Raw genomic sequence first — 26,725 nt, forward strand, 5'->3', positions numbered from 1 at the left:
TTAATCCAATAGTTGACAACTAATCAATTAATCATTGCAGCTCTATAAAGCACCATTAGAAAACCAGTTAAGCGTGTAGTAAGTGGCCACATAATCAGGCTTCTCCAGTAGAAACATACAGCTCTTGTTAACTAGGTTTCTTTTAATCCCTTCCTCAGGTCTCCTTAACAAGTCTTGTAAGAAATCAGGTTGACCGAGAGAGTAGACAATAACCAGGTTACTAGAATTTAAACTTATACAGATACAAAAGTAGTGGCCTCTCATGAAAGTGTCGTTTTGTGTGTGTGTTGGGCCGAGGACATAATCTACACGCTCTGCTCCTACTGGACAGTTGTGTTCTGACGAAGCTGGCGTACTACACACGAGGAAGTTGTTCATTTCTTGTACAGTTTGTGTAGCTTTTTTAAAGGTATACCGCCGAGCACCTTTTAAATCTACGTAGCTCGGCTGGCGGAGCCGAAGCTGCAACACCAAGTCCCATTTACCCCCTTTACAATGAGTCCGTGTGTGTGGAGTTTCGCGGAGGATTGGCAGATGTCTCGCGGAGAAGGACTGAGCACAAAAGGAAAGATGAGAAAGTGAGAGATGGCGGCGTAGAAACGGACAGACTTTTCACACTTGTTGCAGAAAGAGAGCAGCAAATGAAAAAAAGACTATCACACCTGAACACTGCCCCCCCTCCCCTTCTCTCTTACTCCTCTTCACTCTTTTATTTGCCCTCCACTACCATTTCTCCTACTAGCGTGAAAGCGTGGGAGGAGGTAGATGTGTGTCTGTGTCTGTGTCTGTGTGTGTGTGTGTGTGTGTGTGTGTGTGTGTGTGTGTGTGTCTGTCTGTGTAGCGGAGACCCGACAACTTCCTCTCAACTTCCTGTGATCAGAGCTCGGGGGTTGCTGGGGGACAACCAGGAAATTACATACACACAAAGTGGGTCGTAGTAATGTGAGCTGACTGATAATACTAATCTAGTGTGGTTTCTTAGTTAGTGAAGACATTAAGCTTGTTCTGATGTACTTGCCTGATAGACAAACTTACTTGTCGGGGATGTGTAGGGATTTGGACAAAAAAAACAATGTCACAAATGTCATCCTTTTACTTTCTTATTGTCATCTATAGCGGTTATTTGCATTAAAAAAACATAATTCAAATTATTAAGATATAAAGGATTGTATTTGTATTTAAATATTTGCTTTGATTAAAAAAAATCTAAGCATTAATAGTTTAGTGTTAAGTAATTAAACAGGTCCTAATTCCCTCTCTAATATCTATTTTATATTGCTGTGAAAACATCTCCGTCAAACAACTGGATTTATTCAAGTTTCCCGTCAAAAACTACATTTTCCGAGATTACATTTGAACACATCATGAAATCGTTAGAATCTACCTTCGCCCAATACTCATTTTACTACAGAGCTTGAAGGCATCATGATGTAACTCAATGCAACATCCGATAATGTTACCTGTCGGCTCCGTTGTTTAGCCAGGCAGGATCATGCTGCCCACCGGCTGCTAACAGCTAACTTTAACTAGCTCTCCTCCTGCCAATTTCAACATGGATTTCTTTTTCACAATGTAGAATTATCAAGGATCGTTGACTAGAAAGCATTATTATTGATCTCTCGATCGCATATTTTTTACTGAATATCGCCCGATAACAATAAAGATCACATTTATTTTTCACTTGTCTGATCGGACAACTGCATGAGGCATTCCGCTTGCCAGAACACAGAGTTTACTCGCCCTGGTCAAGCAGGTTGTTTGCACTGTTAGCGCTATTAGCACTGGTTGCTGCGAGCTGCCAGCATAGCCATCGCCATGTTAAGAGCTGTGTGGAAAGCAATAGATATGCTCTGAATTTTGTATTGAGCGCCTTTAAGTAAAATACTGTTTAACTAAATAATTATATTTTCCTTGAAAATGCATTAAATTAGTTAACTTAGTACATAAAAATAAAAGCCACTAGCACCTGTATGATGTAACACGTTGTACACTATGTCCACAATGTAAGCTATGGTCAGTTCTAGGAGAGAATTTAAAATTATACACAATACACACACACACACACACACACACACACACACATATGCGTGCAAAAGACTCACAAAACAGACAATAGTCAATTAACACATACACACACACACACACACACACACACACACACATACACGCAAAGAACAAAAAAGAGGAACGAGGTGGCAGCACTGCCCAATATTGCACAATAAAAGCTGAGATTCAATCACTTGAAACGCATATGCATTTGTATGTGTGTGTGTGTGCACGTAAGTACTCGAGTATAACCGAGACAGAACACAAGTGTATTCTCTCCTCATTTTCGGCACTAACTCGTGTTTTCACACAAACTCTTACATGGGAGCAGATGTGCTCGGCCAGACGCACACAGCAACACACAAACACATGCATGTGAAGGACACTGAGACAGTTTAGAAAGCCTTGAGGCTCAGTCTGAGCTTTCATTTCCTCTATCCTGCATAACAACCAACATTTACACACACACACACGCACACACACAAATACAGACAGAGAGCGGATGGTTATGAGACTTTTGGCCTGCCCAGAGGGACGACAGAGGTAGACAACTAGCTCTAAGAGAATTACTACAGAACCCCATTAAAACAAGCAAGAGCACTTCCAACAAGACAGACTGAACAATAATCATTTCGCCTTGGATGGAAATTAACTAGAAGAATTACAGCAATAACAAAATAGGAGCTATTTCACAATAACAAGGCCACACAATTATGGCTCAAACGATAATCCCGGCAATGGAATGATAATCATGCATCAGAGACCACCAACAGGCAGAATCACCATGTATCCATTTTAAAGCTTTTCCGCGTAACACTTGAAGCTTTCCCTTTGAATTTCTACAAGTTATAAAAGACACAAACTAGAATAGTTGGGGTTAAATTGTCAGGTAAAGTCTGAAGGCGCTTGAATTCTTTTGAAAAGTGTCAAGTTTTTGTTTTAATTTCAGCCAATATGGCTTTCTTACAAGAGCAGGTGTCACATATTTCACCTCGAGAAACTCAGAAAAGGAAAATCTTCTCCTTCTCTTAGAGGCGATAAAAGTTCTTTCCCTAATTAAAGCTGCTACTTTGTCGCCCGGCGGTGCAGTGATGGAGAAGGTATGCCTGGAAAAAAAATGTCCATGGGCTTTTGTGAGCTCACATCCATCTTTCCGGGTGTTACAGCCACACATTGCTTTTCTCACTCAGTTTCATCTCTTCTCTCCTCACACACACTCACACACACACACACTCACACACACAGACAGACGGTGAGCTTTCCTGTGCTAGGGGAAGTTGCAGGTCGTTGCGACATCAATGTTTGAGATAACAGCTCCTTAACACACACAGACACACACACACACACACACACACACACACTATGGATTGAGTTGAAGACTTATTTTAGGTTTATCCTAATAGGGTTTTTGGTAAATAAACAATTTTCTACGTGTGTATTAAGTTCTATGTTCGCACATCACAGAACTATCTGCAAGTTGTTGCAACATAAAAAAATCATGTTCGAAAAGAGTTGTTACTGGCCGTGTGCATTGTGAAGTGTTCCTGTTTGATCTATATGGATCCTGCTGTAATAGCAGGAATCCCATTTGCATGTACATGTATATGAAATGTAATGCAGTCATGAAGTTGCCTGCAGAGAGGAGATAACTTAGAGTTGTTGACTAAAATCATCACCATTTTAAATTGTGAATAAATCCATCAAATCAACTGAGATTTCTCCAAATTGAAAGAAGAATTTGGTCAGGATGGAGAAATAAATGATTGAATCTTGTTTTTACTTTAGTTTAACTGTTCAGGCTGTTACTGTAAAGCTCTTTGGCTTTAAAAGGGCAGAGATAGCATTCCCATAGCAGCCAATATGAGTGTGTAACTTCAGATTACAACTAGATGCTTTTCCAGATTGTAAAAATATTGCCTTCTGACTCATGTAGCTGATTCACATTTATCAAAGTGATGAGAAGCAGTACATCAAATGAACTACAAGACGGACAGAATAAGTGTCTGTGTTTAGTCGGATATGTTAAATGTTATCTGGTATATAATGTGCCAATCACTAGGTTACTGCAGCCTATAGGTAAAGCTACACAGCTGCTTATACACACAGAAAAGGAGGCGACCGTAAGGTACATTGACCTGATTTGATCTAATTCTGCATTCTCAACATGATAAACTGAAATCGATCCCCTGTGATTATCTGTCTCGGGCTGCTCTGGATGATTTTATGGAGGACAGAGCGGCGGAGGCTTTGTGAGTGGGATGAAGGTGGTGATTATTCAGGGAGTGTTGTCTCGACACGGGCCCTCTGACTGAAATATCGACAGAATGTTATCGACCCTTAATCGTGTATTGTGGAGCAGGCGCTGGCATCCCCTCTGCGATGCACTTTGGATAATAACTGGGGGGGAAAAAGAGCGAGCGGCGCCTTGTGAACAGAGCTGCCTGTAAACACCTGATGGAATTTCACTTTGACATCAGCTACCATATTCTGACCTGAGGGCAGACACAGCATTACACCTGACTAGTCTAATACGTGCAGCATGCACATTTCATCATGTAGGGTTACTGGTGCTGCATACAGAATATAGATCTTATAAAAAAAAAAGAACACAGCTTCCTATGTAAGGTCAAACCAGCCCTTTATGTGTGTCTGTTAGGGCTGGATTGGCAAGAATCTGGCAATACGATACGTATCATGATACAGGGGTTACGATTCAATATATCACGATACTGTAAGCAAGGCGATGTGTTGCGATTATTTTAATCTAATTTTAGGAAAATGGTCAAAGTATAAAGAACACACCACCATATGTATAAAATATGAGTAAAAAAAAGTTTTTATGCCATCAGAAGAGTGGGATCTGCTTTTGCATTTATCACAGTCCCTGTAACATCCAACATCATAGCACTACACTGAGAGGGCTCATCTCTTTGCAAATTAAATTAAGTATAGTCTGAGTTAATCTTTGTATTTAAACTAGGGCTGTCAATCGATTCAAATATTTAATCACGATTAATAGCATGATTGTCCATAGTTAATCACGATTAATCGTAAATGAATCACATTTTTTTATTTGTTCAAAATGTACCTTGAAAGGAGTAAAATAATAAAGATAAAGGGAGTATTTAATACTCTTATCAACATGGGAGTGGACAAATATGCTTGATAATGACAAATATTGTCCAGAAACCCTCACAGGTACTGCATTTAGAATAAAACATATGCTCAAATCATAACATGGCAAACTGCAGCCCAACAGGCAACAACAGCTGTCAGTGTGTCAGTGTGCTGACTTGACTATGACTTGCTCCAAACTGCATGTGATTATCATAAAGTGGGCATGTCTGTAAAGGGGAGATAATCGTGGGTACCCCATAGAACCCATTTTCATTCACATATCTCGAGGTCAGAGGTCAAGGAACCCCTCTGAAAATGGCCATGCCAGTTTTTCCTCGCCAAAATTCAGCGCAAGTTTGGAGCGTTATTTAACCTCCTTCCCAACAAGTTAGTATGACATGGTTGGTACCAATGGATTCCTTACGTTTTGTAGTTTCATATGATGCAAGTATCTTCACTTTGACAGCCTTAATTTAAACTTTTAAGTACAAATTGCGATACTCTATATTTTCTTACACCTCTAGTGTCTGTACCCTTTTTTTATTTTCCTGTACATTTACCTTACCTGTCAAATGTAGCAATTAGGATTGTGAATATAAAAGATAGTGACATACAATGTCTGTCAGATGCAAACGCTCAAAGATCTGGAAAAAAAAAAGACAGATTTTATCACTCAGTGGATTGGGCAATCGTTCCACTTGATTTCCAAAGACATTGGCAGAATCCTTGGGAGGCCTTATTTCTGATATCCAATATGTGTTACCGATCAGCTCCCCAAGACTCAAAATGATGACGTGGTCACATTTTGCAAAAGACAATGCTCTAAAGACAACGCTTAACACACCCCAACTGGCCTGTTCTGTCAGAACTTATCAGCCTCCTTTAAGGGCGTGCTGAGGATAGGTCATGTGAGTTTGACTAGATCAGATCAACTTAAGTAGGTCAAAGATTTACAAAAGTTTCAGGTGTGGATCAGTAATAAGAGCAAAGGCGTGTAATATTTAGTTCTCACACCCATCTAACTGCTGGTATGCCCTTAAAGGATCCACACACACAAATACAAGCATGGACGCACACAAACACAGAGTTTAGTGCTTAAACCTATCGGGCTGTTACTACACCCTAAATCCTTTCATCTCTTATTTTATAGCCGACCCCTCCCTCCGTCTTTCCCTTCTTTTCATCTCGTTTTATTCTTCTCTCTAATCTCTCTCTGATCTACGCCGCTGATGAATGACAAAAAAAACCAAAAAAAAAACCTGCATACCCTTGGTGTGCCGCCGAGACTGTCTTCCATTTTTCCATGTTCAATTTTTACTGCAATTGACAGCTGAAAAGTGTCTTCAGCGTGTTAGATAATGTTTCATATAGCCAAATATACATAGACATCAATGGGGAAATTAGCCAGGAGGTACAACTGACTGTTCCCCTCTATCTGCCTCTCGGCTATCTCACTTGGCGTCAATCAATACCTGTTGTCTGTATGTAATATCTATATCTGCGCCATTATGCTCAAGTTGTGCATACGTCAAACATAAACCACAATTCTGGCAACAAGTCAAAAACCTGAAGACATGAGAAACTAAAAACTCTACTTGACAATTGAGAATTGTTTATCCTCTGGGTCTGATTCACACAGCAATCCTCGAGGCAACTTGGCAGCTGACCAAAAGGTCTCCGATATCAAACCCTCTCACCTCTGAAGTCTATCTGTCACCAACATTTCAACCAAACTCGTCAAAAGCTTGACATACTGTATAATGTTAACAAAGCAAAGAGAGGAGGAAGAATATAAACTCCTCCTCTCATTGTCAGCAAAGTTGTTATCTTTCAACCTGTCAAACCGGCAACTCTTGATTCAAATTTACACAGGCGTAATCTCTACAAAGAATACAAAGAACTGTAACCGTGGGAACGGACAGATGGACAGACAGACAGACATTTAGTACAGAGCATGATTTAAATTTCACACTATGTCACTTTATGTCACACAGGAAACTGTTCATCTAGTAGTCACATTCTGCAGTTGCAGCAGCTGTCTTGAAAATTGCCGGCAATGAAAATTGACAATGAATGTTGTTTGATTTTAGAAGAAGACAGAGGGACAGAAAGGAGGAGGAGACAGAGAGGGAGGGACAGAGAAGAAGAGACAGAGAGGGAGAGAGAGAGAGAGATTAATACACAAGAAGAGACTTGGAGAGGTTTAGAAAGACGGCCCAAAAGGGAAGAGACGGGGAGACAGAAAGAGGACGGGATGTGAATTCATTGCCTTAAAAGCAGCTCTGAGTCAAACAATGTGATAAGAATCAGACGGCACACACACACACACACACGATCCGCCGATCTTTACTTTGAACCTCTTTGGACAGATAAGCAGACAAGAAGTGTTCAATTACTGTTTAATTATGGTGTGTGTGTGTGTGTGTGTATGTGTGTATGTGTGTGTGTGTGTGTATGTGTGTGTGTGTGTGTGTGTGTACACGTTAAAGTGTGCAAATGTGTCAGCGACGGAGAAAGAGAGCGTCGGTGTGAGACGGGAGCAGGGATGAGATTCTTTCCACCTATGTGTCATTTCCTCCCTCTCTCTCTTTTTACCGGGTTTACACCTGGCATTAAAATGCGTCTCGTAACCAGATTGTATCTAGATGTGATTTAACCTGATTACATTTACACCTGGCATTAACATGTGTCTCCAGAGGGGCTGCGCAATTAATCGAATTTCAATTGTGATTTTTAGAACAAGATAATCGACATTAAAACGAAAACTCTGTCTCATTAATTTAGCAATGACACTCACGTTTCGTGTTGTGTTATAAATCCAGCGCACCCCTTTCCTTTATGGCGGCGTGGTTTCAGGAACGGACGCTCGGTGTGGGACACGGACCCCTTCTCGTTCACCATGCTTTGTGGGCGTGACTTCTTTTTAGGTGTCATCACCATTCGTATCTATACAACCAATGTGTTTATGATTAAATTGTTTACTAAAACACAAAGTTCTTCATAGATCTATAAACTCTTAATGTTGCTGTCAAAGTGCTTCAGATTGATTAATTTAACTTTAAAATGTAGGCTACAAAATGTTCTTTCTAAATGCCCTAATCGAGCAGCACTAGTCTCCAGTGTCCACACTGAGATCCGAGTGAGATCTGATCACCTGTTATTCCTGTTACGAGCCAATCCGCACCGCCAAACCGCGGAAAAATATGAATTAATCAACCACACCCAACCCGACCTGCAAACCGCCAACTTTATGGATTATAGTAGAAGAAAGGGTGGAAGGTGAACAACTGCACGCAATGTTTCTGTAAGTTATTAATAACTTACTCTGAACACTGCTTTGTCACTTTTTGACCAACCCTTCCGAACCCGTGATATGCAGTCGCATTTACAATTGTGTTGAATGTGGTCACAATGCGTCCCTGACCACCTCCGGAGGTGGTTGTTTTTGCCGATCGGATCACAATCCATCCTCAAAGCGTTTTGGGTGCATTTACACCTGTACTTTCATGGGCACTATCTGATTGCAAACCGATCACCCAAAACGCGTTTTAATGCCAGGTGTAAAAGGAGCATCTGTCTCTCTCTCCCTCTCTTAATGCATTACCCCTCTATACGCTCGCCATAATTTCACTGTAACAAGGCTTTCTTTCAAACTGTCCTTCTCCATGGGCCTTCATTGCTCTATCATCCTGCCAACCCATCTCCCTGAAGCAATAAATTCAACCATCCTCAATAAAAGAAAACAGATTAGTGCTGTCAAACAGAGTTAACAAGAAATACATTGTCGATTTCTGGCCATCTGACAACGTGTCACTAAGTGAACAAATGAAAAGTAGTCCTGTCTGATGTTATACGCCACTGACTACTGCCATCAAATTGGTTTTGTTGTTTTGTTATGTTTACTTATTTGCGGCATGTCTCTAGGGTCAGTCCACCACTTTGGTCCAGATTGAAATATCTCAAAAAGCTATTCGATGGATTGCTATGAAATGTTGTACAGACATTCATGGTCCCCAGAGGATGATTTTAATGATTCTAACTTTCATTCTAGCTCCACCATCAGGCTGACATTTGTGCTTTTGAGTGAAATGTCTCAACAACGGTTGGATGGATCGGCGTGAAATTTGCTACACGCATTCAAGCCCACCTCAAGATGAGTTGTTATCACTTAAGTGATATTGTGACTTTTCATCTAGCGCCACCGTCTGGTCAAAAATTCCAAATGCCAGCAAAATGAATGACATTCCCATCAGCCTATACTTAGTGTTTATTGCTAATTAGCAAATGTTAGCATGCAAAGATACTAAACTAAGATGGTGAACATGATAAACATTATATTAGCTTAACATCAGCATGTTAGCATTGTCATTGTGAGTATGTTAGCACGCTGCCATTAGCATTCAGCTCAAAGCACTGCCTCACAGTGCTGGTGCACCACTAGCACGGCTGTAGACTTTGTTTCATCTTTACTTTTTTGGGGGGGAATTAATAAATAATTTGGGCCTCTGACAAAAAAAATAAATTAAAAAAAAATCACATTAGGGCTGCAACTAACAATTATTTTCATTGTCAATCAATCTGACAATTAATTTCCCATTAAATCAATTAATTATTTGGTCTGTTAAATGTCAAAAAACTCATCACAGTTTGCTGAAGCACAAGGTGGTGTCTTCAAATGTCTAGTTCATCAAAGCAGAAAATGCTAACAATTGAGAAGCTGATTGAGAAGCAGAGCAATTTGGGGATTTTTGCTTAAACAATGAGTTAAACGATTCATTTCTTAGGGGGTCACAAGCCAAAAAGGTTGGGAACCACTGATTTAAGCACCTCTGTATGCATGGTGTCCAACCCTGGTACCTTTTTTTTCTGTCCTGTCCTACAGAGTGAAGAGGAGGGTGGATCCTCTGGTCCCAGAGGTGTTTTTTCCACACTGGAAATGTGTCAAGAGTTGATCAAGATAGGGCAGCGTTCAAGCACACAAGCCAAGGGTAGCGGGGCAGGGTGGCAGAGTGACTACAGACTAAAGCATCCTTCAAACCAGAAGGCCGAGCTATCTCCCCTGAGACTGTAAGAATCCACCCTGCTAAAGTGTCCTTGAGCAAGTCCCGGGGGTGCTGTTCTGTAGCGGAGGCTGCGATCTAAGGGGGTAATTTCACTACAGGGGATCAATGGAGAATCAGCCTGTGAGCTAAAGTCACCAAAGCCCGACGCCTCACCTCACCACACAACACTCTGGTGGCAAATTATCTGCCTCCCCCTCCTTCTGTCTATGTGGCACTCTTTTCTCTTACGGCCTTCCTCTTTCTCTCTCCTCCTGTCCTATTATGGACATAGCAACAGTGTTGCTGTCAGGACGACTAAAGGTTTGATTCACCGTCTGTCCCTGTCTCGATGCGCTTGTGTGTGTGTGTGTGTGTGTGTGTGTATGTTAGATAGCAGATAAGAGCCATATATAAACAGCACTTGAAAGCAGAAATGTAAATGTTTAAAAGTCACAGCAGAACACAGACCATATCAAGATACCAGAGAGAGCAAGAGAGAGAGAGAAAGAGAGATTAAAGCAGAGTTCACACCAGGAGAACTAGCAGGAGGCTGCAGTCAGGAGGATTCAAGTCAGACTCCAGTCATCAATAAAGCTTAGTGGAATTTAGCATCTCAAAGCTATACATCCAAAATCCTTAATCTGTTGCTGAATGTAAGGGAATGTTTGAAAAAGACTGACCAGTTGGATGTGTTAGACACCTGTGATACCCCAGGGCTTCATGCTGAGAGGCAGTATAACTTCCTAATGCTATACTCACAGAGGCTGCCAGGTGTATTTTTAAAAGTATTTCAAGTGAGAAACAATTTATTCAAGCGTCTGCTGATGTTTTCTGGTCACCACCGCAATCACATCAACTTCCTTTTGAATACGGGAAAGGTTGTTCCCTCTGTTACAGTTATTATTGCATCATGTGCAGATTGAAAATGGTCAGATTTCACAAGTTATGATCTAAGACTGCTCAAAAATAACATGGCGGTTGATGATCCTGGTAACCGCAATGAACTTAGGCGATTAAGTGTACGTTTCTAAAGTGAAAGGAGCTGCTGTTTTCAGAAGTATTTTCCCCAATCTGACCTCTTTTTTTTTATTTTAAAGAGGACCTATTATGCTTATTTTCAGGTGCATACATTTATTTTGGGTTTTTTACTAGAACATGTTTACATGCTTTAATGTAAAAAAAAGAAACACCTCTTTCCACCCTCTGTCTGAAACGCTCAGTTTGAGGGCCTGCCCCCTCCCAAAAAGCCCAATCTGCTCTGATTGGTCAGCTGGCCTACTCTGTTGTGATTGGTCAACCCACCCAAACCCTTCGGACTCCACTCCAGCTCCGCTCTAACTAGCTTTGTTTGAGGGTGTGCCGAACTAGCCGCTACGTATGTATTATGCAAATGTGTCACTTGGTGACATCACCACGTTACAGAAAAAAAGGCGGGACTTTAAGCCAGGCGTTTCAGGAGAAGTGTTTCTGTGGGGGAGAGTAACTCCCTTTGGCGTGGACTTTGTAACTTTGTAGACCTTTTACATGCACAAAAAAAACTATATAACACATTAAAGGAAAGGGAAAAATCACAAAAGCATAATAGATCCTTTTTAATGATATCCCAAAGTCCCTAAACATAGAAACACAGAAGTCTCTGAGAAATCCCCATCAGTGTGGCATGGCGGATGGCTCTAAATATTATAATATCCATGAGCCTCAGCTGTCGTTGCTATGAGAAAGAAGCCAGTTAGAGGCGCAAATCAGAGCTGTAGCTAATTAAAACTGCTTCCTGTTGTGAGCAGAACTTTGTGCAATAGTTGCCAATTTCATCAAAATTGACCCTGTATGCAAGACTGATTTGCTATCAATTAGTTTTCTCAACGGTGCAACCTTCAGCTTCCAGCTGCCGTTAGCAGTGCATTTAACAGAATACTAAGTTCCGTGACTGGATGACCTTGGGACTCGTAGTTAACTTGTCACCTTATGTTTTTATGAAAAGTCCGCCATCAGAGAGAGGGGTCGAGACGCGGTGAATCGTACAAATGGGAACAATGACGCACACTTTTGGACAGTCTATCCTGGCCTACATTCATAGTGTTGTACTCATTTGTAGGTACAAAAAGTAGAAGTAGTTGCGCTGGAAAGGTCTTAACTGCTTGTACTTTTCATGCAGCTGCAAAATGTAAATAAGAGGGTTTTGAACTATCGGTCTCTTTATCCTTCTCTGAAAATAAACCGGAGCTCATATTTCCTTTAGACAGCTACATTTATCTCCTTTTGAACTTGATTGTGTTGCTGAGGTATTTCAAAACGAAGGTGTAGCTGTTCTCTACATGTTACAGAAAAAGCCAGCACACATTATTTATTAAAATGTCACACCTTAGTCTAATTGGCTTTTTTTTTCTTGCAAATGCGCCATTAACTTCAGATCCAACACTCAAAGTGAAGTTGTAAGCAAGCTTCATGAATCAAGTGTGACAGGTTTGTTGCGATAATGTCAATGCTTGCAGATTTTGAGAGGCAGTTTCAAAAGTGTGTTTAAGTGTGTGTGTGTGTGTGTGTACACATCCTCGTATGAATGTGTTTGTAAGTACGTGCTTACATCTGTGTACACTGTATATACATGCTTAGTGCATAGTGTACGTGAGTGTGTACATGTTTGCACGACCGTGTGCTTGTGCACGTGTACATGTGTGTGTGCAAGTGAGTGAGTGATTGTTAGCAGAAGCTCGTTAACCTCAGAAGTCATTACCACAGCCCTGAGGTTTACGCCAATTAGACAAAATAAACGACAAGCGAAAAACATAATAGAAAAATGCAAAACAAGAGAAAAGGAAAGTGATTACTGGGGGTAAAATTAAACTGATAGTATTTTCACCAATTTTAGAACAATACCAACAAAAAAAGAAAAGAAAACTGGATTAAATGACAAGAGAAAAGCGAAGAAATATTGCCTGGAAAGAAAGTAATTATTGAAGTAAAAATAGAAAGTGATCATTGGAGTAAAACAGCATTAGACGCGCCAATTAGACACACAAAAAAATGACTTAAAGGGAAGAGAAAAGGAAAAAACACACTATTATCTAAACCAGAGGAGAGAAACTAAATAATAGGAGATCAAAATAAGATAAAAAGAAAGAACTAAAGAACAGTGTGTGTGTGTCTGTGTGTGTGTGTGTGTGTGTGTGTGTGTGTGTGCGCAGGAATGGTGTAGTATTTGACATCACTACTGCTATGTAGTCTCTTTTTCTCTTTTTCTCAAGACGTTTTTGTTTTTACAGCTTCACCCTGGGCAGACCAGACCGCTGTACACACACATCCATACACACAAATACACGTATTCTCTCTCTCTCTCTCACACACACACACACACACACGCACACACACACACACATACATACATATTCCCATACACACAGACCCCTAAAGGGGCCTTTTTCCACATTGGGCCATATGGTGCAGACAGGCGCACGGAAACAATTCTCTAAAAACAACACACACACTCCACTTAGAAACCTGCCACACAGCCACACACACATCCACATATTTTTGCTCTCTCACACACACACACACACACACACTCTCGCACACACACCCACACACACACACACCAGACAGTTAAACCTGCTGAATGAATTGCTGCCTTGTTCAGCGGTGCACTAATGGCAAGGAACCTGCCATGGAGATTACCACACACACACACACACACATACGCATGCGTTCAAACACACACATAAACACGCAGAGGCTCAGCATTAAGCATTCTAGGGCACTTATCCATTAGAGAGGTTAGTTATTTTCCCCAGTCTAAAAGTAGGTATTCAATGTAATATTCCAGCAGAGGCGGTTGTAAATCTGCTCCATTAAGCAGCTGGGGCAGAGCTGGAACTCTTCAGGACCACAGAATGGAGCGCGATTAGTTATCCTGGCTAATATGACTGCTAATATTTTACGTGTTTGGCATCAGACAATGGTGCTATAAAGAAAAAGTACGAAAGAAAAGTAAGTTAAATGGCATGTCTATCAACACCTGCTCCGGACTGCCAAAGTGAAAGATATGTGCCCAAGACATCCACTCTTACAGTAGGTGGAAAATGTATCTGAGATCAGGGGTCTGGAGCGAAAAGTATGGCTAAAAGTATGAAAGTTTATAAAGTAAGAACTATTTTGACAGATTAGTGTAGTACCATTAGACTTTTGGTATAACTCACATGGGCTGAGAAGTTATCATGAGAGATATACACTTCAAACAGCAAGATAAACATCTGGCAGAGCTGATTGGAAGTGAAGAATGAGCAACTACGCTTCATTTACTGTAGTTTTACCATTGACTGCCATCACCCCCCTTGAGATTTAAAAAACCTGCATTAGCCTGAATAAAAATCACAACGACTATGTTTACATGTAAACATATTCCACTACTACTATAACTATTCCACTATTACAAATTTGGTACAGGTTTAGGTAAACAGCATATTCCAAGCAAATGGAGCATTTTCTGATTAAGACATGTGGGACATGCCGTTATTACTAGTGTTTTAGGAGCATTCACACACCTAGTTTTAAACAAAGACTTGGATATCAACAGGTTTTTGGAATATGCGTAATTATCGCAACGCCAAGCTTTTCAAGAAGGTTGTTGAAGGAAAGAGGGAGGCTGTGTTTGCACAGTCGAACAAGTCCGTTGCTACATTAATCGGAGAATGCGGCTGCATGTAAACAGGAATATGAGTGGAATACTTATTTTCATTAGCCATGTAAACAGCTTAGTAGGAATATTGTTTTTGTTGTTATTGTTTTTTTTGGAATAAGGGCAAAAAACGGAATATGTAAACGTAGTCAATGAACGATTGACAAAGATCCAACCTTTGAGACAAGAAACAACAAAATCAAATAGATTGAATAGCCACATAAAAGCAAAGTGTTGAAGGTTATGTATACAGAATTCAGAGCATATCTATTGCTTCCACACGCCTCTCAACATGGCGACAGCTGAGTCGTCGGCCAGCAGCTAACAGTGCTAACAGCACGAACAGTGAAAACAACGGCAACGTTGATGACAGTGTTAACCTGGGAGGGAACCAGAGGTCGGGCGCTACGCTTCCGCAACAACGCCGTCATTGGTGTGGTTGTGTCTAGAAGGTAACCTGCAAATTGCAAAATCTGATTTGAAATCTGCAAAAACTTGAAAAGCTCTTGCGAGACTCGCTGCCCAACGACCTATCCTAACCAGAACTACTCAAGATCAATGCTTAACCTTAACCATCTCGCGAGAGTCTCACAAATCGTGGGGTACCTTCTATAAACAACTTCATTCTCTGCTCAGGTAGACATTACTCAGCTATATCTTTACAGTAAATAGTCGTTTGCTGCCATATTAATGCTCTGAATCCCGTATATAAGACTGTTAAGTCAAACTTCATTACATGACAACTTTATCGGCAGCAGTTCTGGAGCAGAATCACAAGCCAAACTTAAGCAGATCTTAACTAAACAAAGCAGAGACACCTCCTTATTAAGGCCGCCTTGAGATCATCATAACATTAACCTGATGGTGATACATTCAGTCTCGTATCTCTCTCCCTTTCTCTTGCTCTCAGTTCACTTCAGTGCTGTCTTTCATAGCATTTCTATCAACATGGTGTACTGCTAATATGTTGGAAGTAATTAACAGAAAATTCTTATCCCATCTTTCAGTGACAGCTTTATTTTCTGTGACGGTATTTAAATCTATTCCTCTGCCAATCTCGCAGTGTCCCTTTTTTCCTCTTGTAGTCAAAGACACAGCAGCAGGTCTGCCAATAGTCTTAACAATATGGAACGTCTCATGTTCCATTACTGACAATTGGCTCTGAAAGGATTCAGGAGTCAAATTCTACAGTGTTTGTTATTGCAGTCAAACGTATCCGAGGGACTCAAAGCAGCTGGAGTCAAGAACGTCCGATTTTCCAGGTCGACTTACTCAGCGCTGATTCATGAAGACCCAATAAGTGACTTCTGTAAGACACGATGCAGAGAAACAGAGCAACACTGAGTCACCAGCTCACTGAGAGCAAAACTTCCTTTCCTAAGAAGAGGTACGGAACTACATTTGATATACAACATACATTCTATTTTTCACAAATTGAATAGAAATAGCATTTCTTTATTTTGCATGCAACTATATGGATGATGCCAAAACATGCAATTTATAGAGTGCTCAAGGGATGACGTATTTGTGTAGGCAAACCAGGAAGTTAGCATCGCCCTGGGTTACCTTGTATACACAACAAGGCTGTAAGGCGGACGAGTCGGTATGATGACCTTTAGTAATCTCATTTAGCTGCTTGTTGGCAACCACCTTTTTTAAGACACATTAAGGCTTCAAAACTCACGAGTGGGATATCTACTGACGTATTTCGTATCATAGAACAAAGCGTTAAAATCTCTTCAGCTTGTGTTAACCACAGACCTTATTTCAGGCATCTCACTAAAAACCCATTCAAAAAAAACATTGACTTCAAGATTAGGGAACCGGAAGTGCTAAAATGCTAACTCATTTCCGTGTTTTAGGACTCTCCTGCAGCACTGTTGACCATTCTTATCCTTACATAAAAGTTACATTTACTAGTTCCAAAGCATAAAGCCAAAGCAAAGTGTGGAAAGATATTTATGTACAGAAAATATCTTTAAAATGACTCACTACACACATCATAAACCTTTTTTTAATGCCAAGACATGCTGATTCACCTGTGACAAGTCAAACTGTCTCTTGTGAGAAGCTGTGGTATTTCTTACAAAGCGAGTAGTAAGCATAACCTCACATTTTTTCACCACCTCAGCCAACATCTCTCTTGCTCCTGTTGGCATGGCTCGTTTCTTCCTGCTTATCTTCGATGACAATTTTGTGCCCGCATTGTTTCACACACCAGCAACTCCCTCTGCGCCGGCATTGGCAGCACAGTCAAACAGCAGTCTACTGTGAAAGTCACTGCAGCGTAGTGACTGACTGCCTCGCTTGCATTTGGCTTTGGTGGGCACCTGGATCTGGAAAAAAAAAACTACCAGTTGGAACTATCTGTCAGCCCCCAGCGACTCTGTTTGTATTGTTCTGGCAAGTTGCGCTGACGCTGCCAGGCAGCCTGGCTGCTTTAGCCGGTTGCGCTGGCTGCTCGCTGCAGCGCCACCGCTCGCCACTAGCCTGTCAGCTCCCAGCAGCTCCGTCTTCATCGTCTCGGGTAGCCGAGCTGGTGCTGCCGATCTGGCTGAGCGCTATCAGCAGCAGCCTGAGCCTCGGTCTTGTCTTTGTTGCATTTTCCTCAGCAGTGAACTCTGGCTCACATAAATCTGCATAGATTCTGACAACATGTTATAAAAAGTAATCCATAAAAGCCACTGTGCATGTATAATTGGAAGCTGGCTGATGTCAGCCAAATTTCTTCGTATGATGTCAGGATGTATAAGTGAATACAGTGATACAGATCACATCTGCGAGCACTGCCGGTAAAGGCATGTCATCCCTGTGACTAATATATGATAGGAAAAGTTGAATATCAGCAAAAATAAAAAAAAAAAAAAAAAATCACAGTATGAGTTTTTTGTCAAAATAAGCAGCTACGTTTCGAGCTGACTTGGCAATAATTCCTGCACCTCTCAGACGAGGCTGCGACTGCGGAGTGATTTTTCCCTTCCAGACATACCAGGAGCAGCACACAGCTGTATGGTTCACCAGCATATGGATTAAATAAATACAGTCTGCACAGAGCTTGTTAACACTTGTTCACTTGGCTACAACACACTGACACTGTTGTAGCCAAACCGAACAAAAAAAAAAACCCACACACCCACATCTGTGCAAACCCACGCCGAGACACGCACGCGAGCTGCATGCACACAAACAGGTAGCCTCACACACACACACAAGCAAACATCCTTAAAGAGTACATTTTGTAGGTGAATGGGTGTAGCACGGCTTTATTATGGGAGCACGTAGTGACACATACGCAGGGCTAATGGCTTGGGAAGCACACAGACAATACTGCACTGTGTATATAGATGGCGGGGAAAGCTTTTTCTATCAGCATTACTCAACTGTGAGTCTCATATAGGCCCAAATGCACAGATTTTAGGGGTGGGAATCACCATAGGCCCCATGATTCGATATTATTACGATACTTAAACCTGCAGTAGGGAGATTATTTTTGACGTCATTGGGCAAAAAATCCATAATAACCTTTCAGCATATTGTAATTCAAGTGTCCTGAGAGAAAACTAGACTTATGCACCTCCTCTTCGCTCTGTTTTCAGGCCTTAAAAAAATCTAGTCTGTGACGGAGACTTTGACCAATCACAGGTCATTTCAGAGAGAGAGCGTTCCTATTGGCTGTTCATTCAGCGGAGGCAGCTGTCAATCACTCGTAAACTCCGACCAAACAGTCAAACTAGGCTGCTGATCAAATATGAATCAATATTCTGTTACTGTAATGCCTATTTTCTCTCCTCAAATGTTTTCAGAATCATCTTCCAGCTGGTGGGCGGTGCTTGGTATTTCCTCAACTGATCTCAACGTGGCTGACGGGTCACAAACTCTCTCATCTTACAGCTAAACAGTACATTACAAAATGTCCATTGACATATAACAGATTCCTCTGCGTCAGACACACACACACAGAAACACACAGCGAACAGGCCTGGAGTATAATTCTGTGGTACAATAACACTGAAATACTGAACCACTAGTTGGGGTCTGGTCTGCCTCTAGCTATGTGGTCAGTTGCTAACCTAATCTGATTAATGGATTTCAACCCCAGCTCTGCTGCAAACACAGAAACAGACAGAGACGGAGATAAATTGGTAGAAGCTCTGAAAACTAGGTTGGGTCCACTGGCCTTGCTTTGTCTAGTTACCGCTCTTAATCTGATTAATGGATTTTTTTCCCCCCAGAAAAACACAACACTAAAAAAAGCAACCTCAAAACCAGTAGTGGAAAAACAAGCACCCAGTAAATGCCGGTCAGTTTTAGCCGTGTAAAGTTGTCCCCACAGACGAACTGCTTTAACCGGTGGACGGGAGGAGAGGCTGAATTTCAGAAGTGTTTAAGTGAAAACTCTCAATGAAACGATTCCTGCTGCCATGACAGCAGGGTCAAAGGTACGCAGTGCTCAGGCTTAATATCTGATTTAGTGTTTCCCACAGTTTAGTTACAGTCAGCTCAACATGTGTCAAAGCAACTTCTCTATGCACTTCTCCAAAGACAGATAAAATCAAATGAATGTTCTACTTTTGTAATACTTATCTTTCTATTCTATTCACTACGGGCCTAGAAAGGAATTGCGTGAATGCACTTTTTCCTGCATTAGTGTAGTGCCTTAACTTAATGAGGCTCCGCTATAAGACAGCTGGAGGCTAATATTGGCTAACAAGCTACTGCAACATTATACAGACCGATTATAAATCACAGAGCAAATCAGAAGCCAAGTTGGGTCGACTCGCCGTGCTGTGTGTCGGCGCAGTCAGCCCAACACTTGGTTGACTGTTCCACCCAAATATGAAGCAGGCCTAGTCCGTATACGGTTGCCAGATTTGACAAGGTTTCGCGACTGCAAACTTGGGGGGACGATCTGGGCTGAGGAGGAGCTCCAGTTGGCAGTTCCGGGGCTAGCTTTGGGACGTGGACCAGGGTACAGTCATTCAACGTGAGTCATGGCAACTAGACATGCTTACGTAAAGCTGTTGATGGGTAAGTTTTACTACTCGGGTAAACTCTCTAAACTCTACTGCACAGATACAATACATGTGACACATTTGTGACGAACACCATAAAGTGATGAACATGGAGCGTCTCGGTAGCTGAACGGTTACAGCGCATGTCATGTAGCTGCAACGTCACTGGATCGATTACAGCTGTGGGACTTTTGTTGCATGTCATGTCCCTCTCTCTCTCTCTCTCTTTCCCCCATTTCCAGTCTGCTTTTACACTTTCATCTGTCCAATGAAGGTAAAAAATGCCAGAAAAAAAGCTCTTCAAAGTAGAGCTGTCAATCGAATAAAATATTTAATCGCGATTAATCGCATGATTGTCCATAGTTCATCATGATTAATCTCAAATGAAACGCACATTATTTATCTGTTCAAAATGTACCTTAAAGGGAGATTTGTTGGTACCAATGGATTCCTTAGGCTCTTGTTTCATATGATACCAGTATCTTCACTCTAGCTAAAACTGAGCCTGCTACAACCTAAAATTTGCAAGTTGCATTAACACGTTATTATCGCGTAAACTTTGACAGCCCAACTTCAAAGTGATGAACATGATGCACTAACTCGCCCTTTGATTCCTGGAAGCATGTCAACTGTGTTTGTTGCAAACCAGATTGCAGGTTTGGAAGGTGGTCACTAATATACCTGAGTTGTGGTAGAAAACAAGAAGTGATAATACACAGCCGTAAGTCTGCTGCCTCTATTTCCTACTGGTTACAAACAACACACACACACACACACCTGTCACGTTGATCTTTGATGGATCCTCTGCCCTTTAAACAAGTTGATCATTAACAAACCAACAAATTAAGTCATTAATTGCCATGACAGCTGGTGACACCTCCTTTATTAATCTTTGTCGGCATAATTAATAGGCCTTAATCGGAATTAATTAGAATTAATAGTCGTTTGGGATTTGGGGGACGAAGAGAAAAAACAGCTGTGTGCGTGCGTGGAAGAGGGGCAGAGGTTTAATGCCCTCTGAACAGAATGATGGATGGGTATTTGTTGCCGTCCCACACACACACGTACAGAATGAAACACTGACACCTGTGTGTGTGTGTGTGTGTGAGAACTAATAGCGGTACATCTTGCTGTAAAGCTGTGAGAAGATGAGGTCATCAGACATACAATGAACTACCTGTTGACCCATTTTGTACAAATAGGTCAACAGGTTGCTTACATAATACGTACAATGACACATTTTTCGACAGAATCAGGTTCCGCTGTGACTTTTGGTGTGTGTGTGTGCGTGTGCGTGTATGTGTGTGTGTGTGTGTGTGTGTGTGAGTGAGTGAGGAAGATCCAGGGCGACACTCAGAGACAAACAGCGGGAGGATGACAGAAAGAAAGAAAGATCTACTGACAAAAAAGAAGAAAAAAAACACATGGGGATTCACTGCCTCAGAGGAGCGAAACTCATTTGTGGGGCACTACATCACAGATATAAACTCCTGAATGTTTTAGTAATGTGTGTGTGTGTGTGTGTGTGTGTGTGTTTGTGCGCAGCATGCGAGTCAAACTCGCTTGTGGGCCTGACTGAATTGTCTCTACTCAACATTCCTCAGTTTTCTTAAAACTCTGAAAAAAAATCTGCCAAATCTGACTTGTACTAGCACATCAAAGACTATACAATACCACCACACACAAGCGTGCGTGCACATGCGTACACACACACACACAGTTGAAGGCATTCAAACATACACATGCATAGACGCAGTCGGACACACACACATAAACACAGACCACAGCTAAAAGCATCAAGCAGCTCAAAGCAATCCGCCCTGCTGAACAGCATCACCAAGCAAAGCCACCACACCACATAATGAAAAACATACACAAACACACACACATACAAACACGCATACACATTATGTCCGCACACATGTGAGCTAAAGGACTCGTACGTACATTTCCAGTACCATATACTCAGGCGTGCACTATACAAACATGCTAAAATAAGCTTAAAAACTGTTTAAATACAGAAATAAAGGCAGTTTCAAAGAAAGTGATCACGCACACATGAGCATGAACAAAAAGGAAGCCGATGAACCTCCCTGCATTTGCCCCTAAAGGGTTAGTTTACCAAAACGACACTCAAAAAAACACATTTTCCCACTTAGCCCTAATGGTGTTTAGCCTTACAGATTGTTTTATTTGAGGAGATTTCAGGAAAGTGAGTGAAATGGACTTTTGTTTTTAAAATACATTTCTAAAACTAAACAATATCTTTCCAGAAACAATATCCCAGTTATCGTGGATAATACAGAAAAATCACTGCTGCACAGTTTCACAATTTTTTTTCCGGCAAAAAAACGTTCACAATGAAATCTGTCGAGACAGCAAAAAAAAAAAAAAAAAAGACAGTATGAGTGAGTGTGTGTGCGAGAAAGAGAAAGGAAACAGACAGAGAGCGCTTCAGCGTGTGTGTGTGTGTGTGTGTGTGTGTGTGTGTGTGTGTGTGTGTGTGGTGACACAGGTGTAGAAGGATAACACAGCAGTTGTATACGGGTGTGTTCAAGTTAACTGATGACGGAGGAAAAAAAAGCGAAGCAGTCCTACACAAATTGTCCGTGTGTGCACCTTAAATGTACAACTTCAATAGTCCTGATCCAGCTAAATATGGTGTGGTAAAAGTACTGTACATCATGCTGCGCTACACATCACTATATCAACTTTAACATACACACACACCAAGTACAGATTAAAGGATGTTTCCATATACAGCATAACTCAATAAAATGACTCTACACACTAAATCTTGCATGTTTTGCGCACACACACACACGCATAAAAGGCAGAGACAGTCCGACACACGTGATATTTCAACAGAAACAATACAGTATTCACACAGCTAGCTATAGTTATAATGTACCCTACATCACAAACCACTGCAGCTTTTGTGCGCACACTCGCATAATAACCTCAACTGTATATATTTGCATTTCCTGTAGTACAACTTACAAACTGTGTGTGTTCGAACGCCTGCAGCAAAACAGAAACACTGGCCTGTTCAATTCAAACATTTAAGACGTCACAAACAAATGGATTTGTATGTAAAGCTCTACGTTTAATTAACAGGCACAAAAAGGTCCTGTTATACGTCATCATCCTGTAATTGCAGGCTCACTATCACTAATCTAACAGATTAGAGTAGGTATGGTATTCGACATTACCACCAATGCAGTATTTGCAAGTCAAAACCAACAGTTATGTCAGAGAGGTTCCTCGGCTGGTAACAATTACGTACATATTTTGCTCCTAAGTACATTATGAGCTTACCCAGCCGATCAAACAGCTGACCACGTTGCTACCACTAAACTTTACACAGTGTAGGGAACTAATGAGCTCCGCTCCTAATGAGGTTTACTGGACCGACGTGGGCACGATGGAGGAGCAGGTAACGTTTGGCTGAGAGTCTCAAATGTCAAAGCCATTCTTCAGCGCTTCCTGAAAGTGGATAATAATCACACAAACAGTTGTCCACCCTCACGAGTAACGCAGAGAGCACACAGTCACTTCCTCCCACAGTGATGACTAAGAGCAGATTTTCATAATACTGCTCACACAGGACCGTTGGTAGTCTGCAAAAATGACATTTTATGAGCAGTCGTTTGGTGTCAGTAAACTAGCACCCTTACTAGATAAAGACAATAACACTGTAATGTACTGAGGAAACCACAAGCTGGTCGAGCTCTGAGAGGAAGAGAGGCAGATCCAAACTTTTATCTTTCATGTTAACAAATAATGCATGTAGTTTTGTTTTTGAATTTTAAAGTTAAACACAATCACTGTGCTAAAAAAAAAAAAAAAAAGCTCTCAAGCACGCCCCCACACACACACACACACACACACACACACACACACACACACACCATAAACACATACATATTATCTCAGATAATGAAAAATGTGTTTGCAATGTAGCCTGGCAAGGTCGTAATGTGTTCCTTAATTTACATTAATTAGAAAAATGCAAAAATAAATAGATGTTTGTGTTAAACAATCAGTTTCATTGATTGAACAGAGAGCAATTAATATAAAATAAATAGCAATTTATGATAATAAATAATAATAATAATCACCTGATAAAATATATTAATAAATAAGGATCAAATGTTTTTTTTTAAATGCAATAAAAGGGATATGATCCCACGTCTAATTACTAAATGTTACTGAAGCACGCAGGCATGTCATTTAAACACATATGATAATACATTACTTTGTACTTCATATATAGTAAAAGTTATAAGAAGTTGTTTAAAAATAAAGTTTTTCATTTAGTGTCATGATGATTTATGTCATATAATCCTAGTGACGGAGATAATAGGGGTATTAGTTATCATAATAATGAAGGATTCATGTAAAAAAAAAAAAGAGTGGATTATTAAAGGCTTCTTGTCCTACCTCTGCTGGTCATCAGGTTATAAAAACATCACGGCTGACTCCTGATCTTGGCATCGGCTCTGTGGAAGCGGCTCGATTGGACCCCTCGCCGCGCCGGTCCGTCCAGCAGCAGCCAACAGGTCGGCTACTGGCCCTCTGTACTCCACTCGATAATGGGAAGCAGGAACCAGGCGTCAGGCCCAAACTAATATCCCTCCATGTCTTTATCAGGTCGGCGTAACTCCACACAGGTCCGTGAACATCAGAGCAAAAACTCTGACTTTTATTTCAGAAGGTCTTAAACTCCACGAAGCATCTGCGACCTTTGGTCCGGGGCTGTTGCTCCTTTTATGCACAACAGCTGGGCAATACAGCTTTGAGTTTGATCAAGTGTGTTGTAGATCCGTGTAAGAAGTATGATGCAGGCTGCACTTCTTGCCGTCCGGCCTTTTTTTTTTTTTTTTTTTTATTAATTTTGAGCTCTGGTTTAGGTCCTCAGTCACGCTTGTCAGAGTCCACCATCACCTTAACAACCTGCAAAATGACAGAAAGACAAACAACGTTAGAAAGCGAGCACATTCTGCAACATTTACTGGAACACATTTGAGCCAGGCTTCAGACATTTTGTCCATTTCTTTTTTTTACGTGTACGGGAAACAATTTTGTCCAGACATTTAAATTGACTGGCTGATCAAAGGTGCACGATACGCAAAAATATTTAGTGCCCCGCTGAGACCCCAGCCAGTCAAACGCTCTAATTGTACCAATTTTGTTTTATCACCGTAGTTGACAGCTGACAACGCCTTCCACATGTCGAGATTGTTTTAAGGCCCCGGGATAAAGCCAAGCCACTGATTATGTATTGTAAAACGTCAGAAAAATATGTGTGAGGGGAAGCATCAACTAGCTTTTCTCAAATAAAGAAACCCGTTATTGCAAAAAGTATTTCTTTCCTTCACAGGTTTCTCTAAAAATCTGCAGTGAACAAGAGGAATGTGTTTGAAAGCTGCTTTTAAAAAGCATGTAGTGAGCAAGGCCACACTCAAGGGAGCTCAATTAATAGCAAATACGTCTGTACAACAAGCTTGTGTGTGCGTGTGGAAGGGAGGGGAGCATTATAGCAACTATCTATAAACGCAAACATGCTGGTAGTAACGTATTCAATCAGCCAAAATGACTTTAAATATAGTGTGCAGTGCAGTGTGATGCCAGTCAAATAGGTGACGCAAAAGCCACTAATAATACCACAAGGAATTAATTCAAATTAGAAAACATTAGAGCCTGTGGTACAGCATGCAACTATTCTCTCTCTCTTTCTGTGTTTCCACGATTATTCACTCTATTTCAATATTGATTTATGAATTAGAGCATCGCAGCAGTCATCAATGAGAGATTTCCAGGAATTAATAAATACATTAAATTGTTGCGTATTAAGTTTCCAGAGGCTGTGACGGTTTGGTTTCTTCTTGATTCGGTGATTCTAGTGTTAAATGTCAGACTCTACCAGTTCTCAGTTCCCCCTTTTGTTGCCCCAACCACAAAAATCACCCCACCCTCTCCGTCTGTACCACTCCTCTCTCTCTCTCTCTCTCTCCCTCTCTCTCTCTCTCTCTGCCACCCCTTCTTCTTCTTTCCATCCATCTCGCCTCTTTCTCCCTCTCACCGCAAATCTAAATCTGAGTCTGTATTTATACAAAGCCGTTTCCTCGGGTCAGTCTGACTAGTGCGTGTGTGTGCAGATGTAGGTGTGTGTGTGTGTGTGTGTGTGTGCGTGTGTGTGTGTATCAGTAGTGGATAAAAGACAAGTCTTTTATCGACACACACACACACAAACACACCTCAGATCAGACTCTATATTTGGAACTTGGTCGCTAATAAAGCCACTGTTTTCTTTATTATTCTGAGGCTGTGTACATCGAACCGGCTTTCTCTGGACATAAGATGCACTACTGCCTAGGGCCATCCTGAATACCATTTTTTGGGCTTCAAAGCTTCATTGAGAAATATTCAAAGGTATTCGAAGCATTAGAATAACTGAGAATAACTAATAAGAATTAATGTTGAATGTGAATAATGAATAATATTGTAGGATTATTCCTTATTTCATGGGCTATTTGGGGATTTATACATTATTATTACATACTTATATGTATATATATTTAAAAAAAACAACAACGAAGCATTCAAATACTGATTTGGAGGTCGGTTACCATGGCAACGGTCAAAGCTTTGAGGCTCCGAAGCATTTGGGTCAGCCTTACTACTGTCTTTGTGGTTTATATGTAAAAGTAAATAAGCAAAAACAGCAAAAGGGCTGACGTGGATGCAAAGGAAGGGCTGTCATATTGAATGTCCCAGGATACCTGTTGAGTTACCAGGTTCAGTGTGGTCCTCCCGACCACATCCACAAGCAG

General features: G+C 41.1%; 1 protein-coding gene across 5 annotated transcripts in view; it reads right to left on the reverse strand.

Moving 5' to 3' along the window:
• Window positions 1-26,725, reverse strand: part of trps1 (trichorhinophalangeal syndrome I) — a 303,601-nt gene that overhangs the window by 86,771 nt on the left and 190,105 nt on the right. For all 5 annotated transcript variants that reach the window (XM_037794965.1, XM_037794961.1, XM_037794963.1 and 2 more), the window contains exon 2: window positions 24,333-24,845. In XM_037794965.1, the coding sequence (XP_037650893.1) occupies window positions 24,333-24,345 (13 nt within the window). In that variant the 5' untranslated portion in view covers window positions 24,346-24,845. The remainder of the gene's footprint in view (window positions 1-24,332; window positions 24,846-26,725) is intronic.

This window comes from Sebastes umbrosus, chromosome 15, assembly GCF_015220745.1.
Source record: "Sebastes umbrosus isolate fSebUmb1 chromosome 15, fSebUmb1.pri, whole genome shotgun sequence".
Classification (NCBI taxonomy): domain Eukaryota; kingdom Metazoa; phylum Chordata; class Actinopteri; order Perciformes; family Sebastidae; genus Sebastes; species Sebastes umbrosus.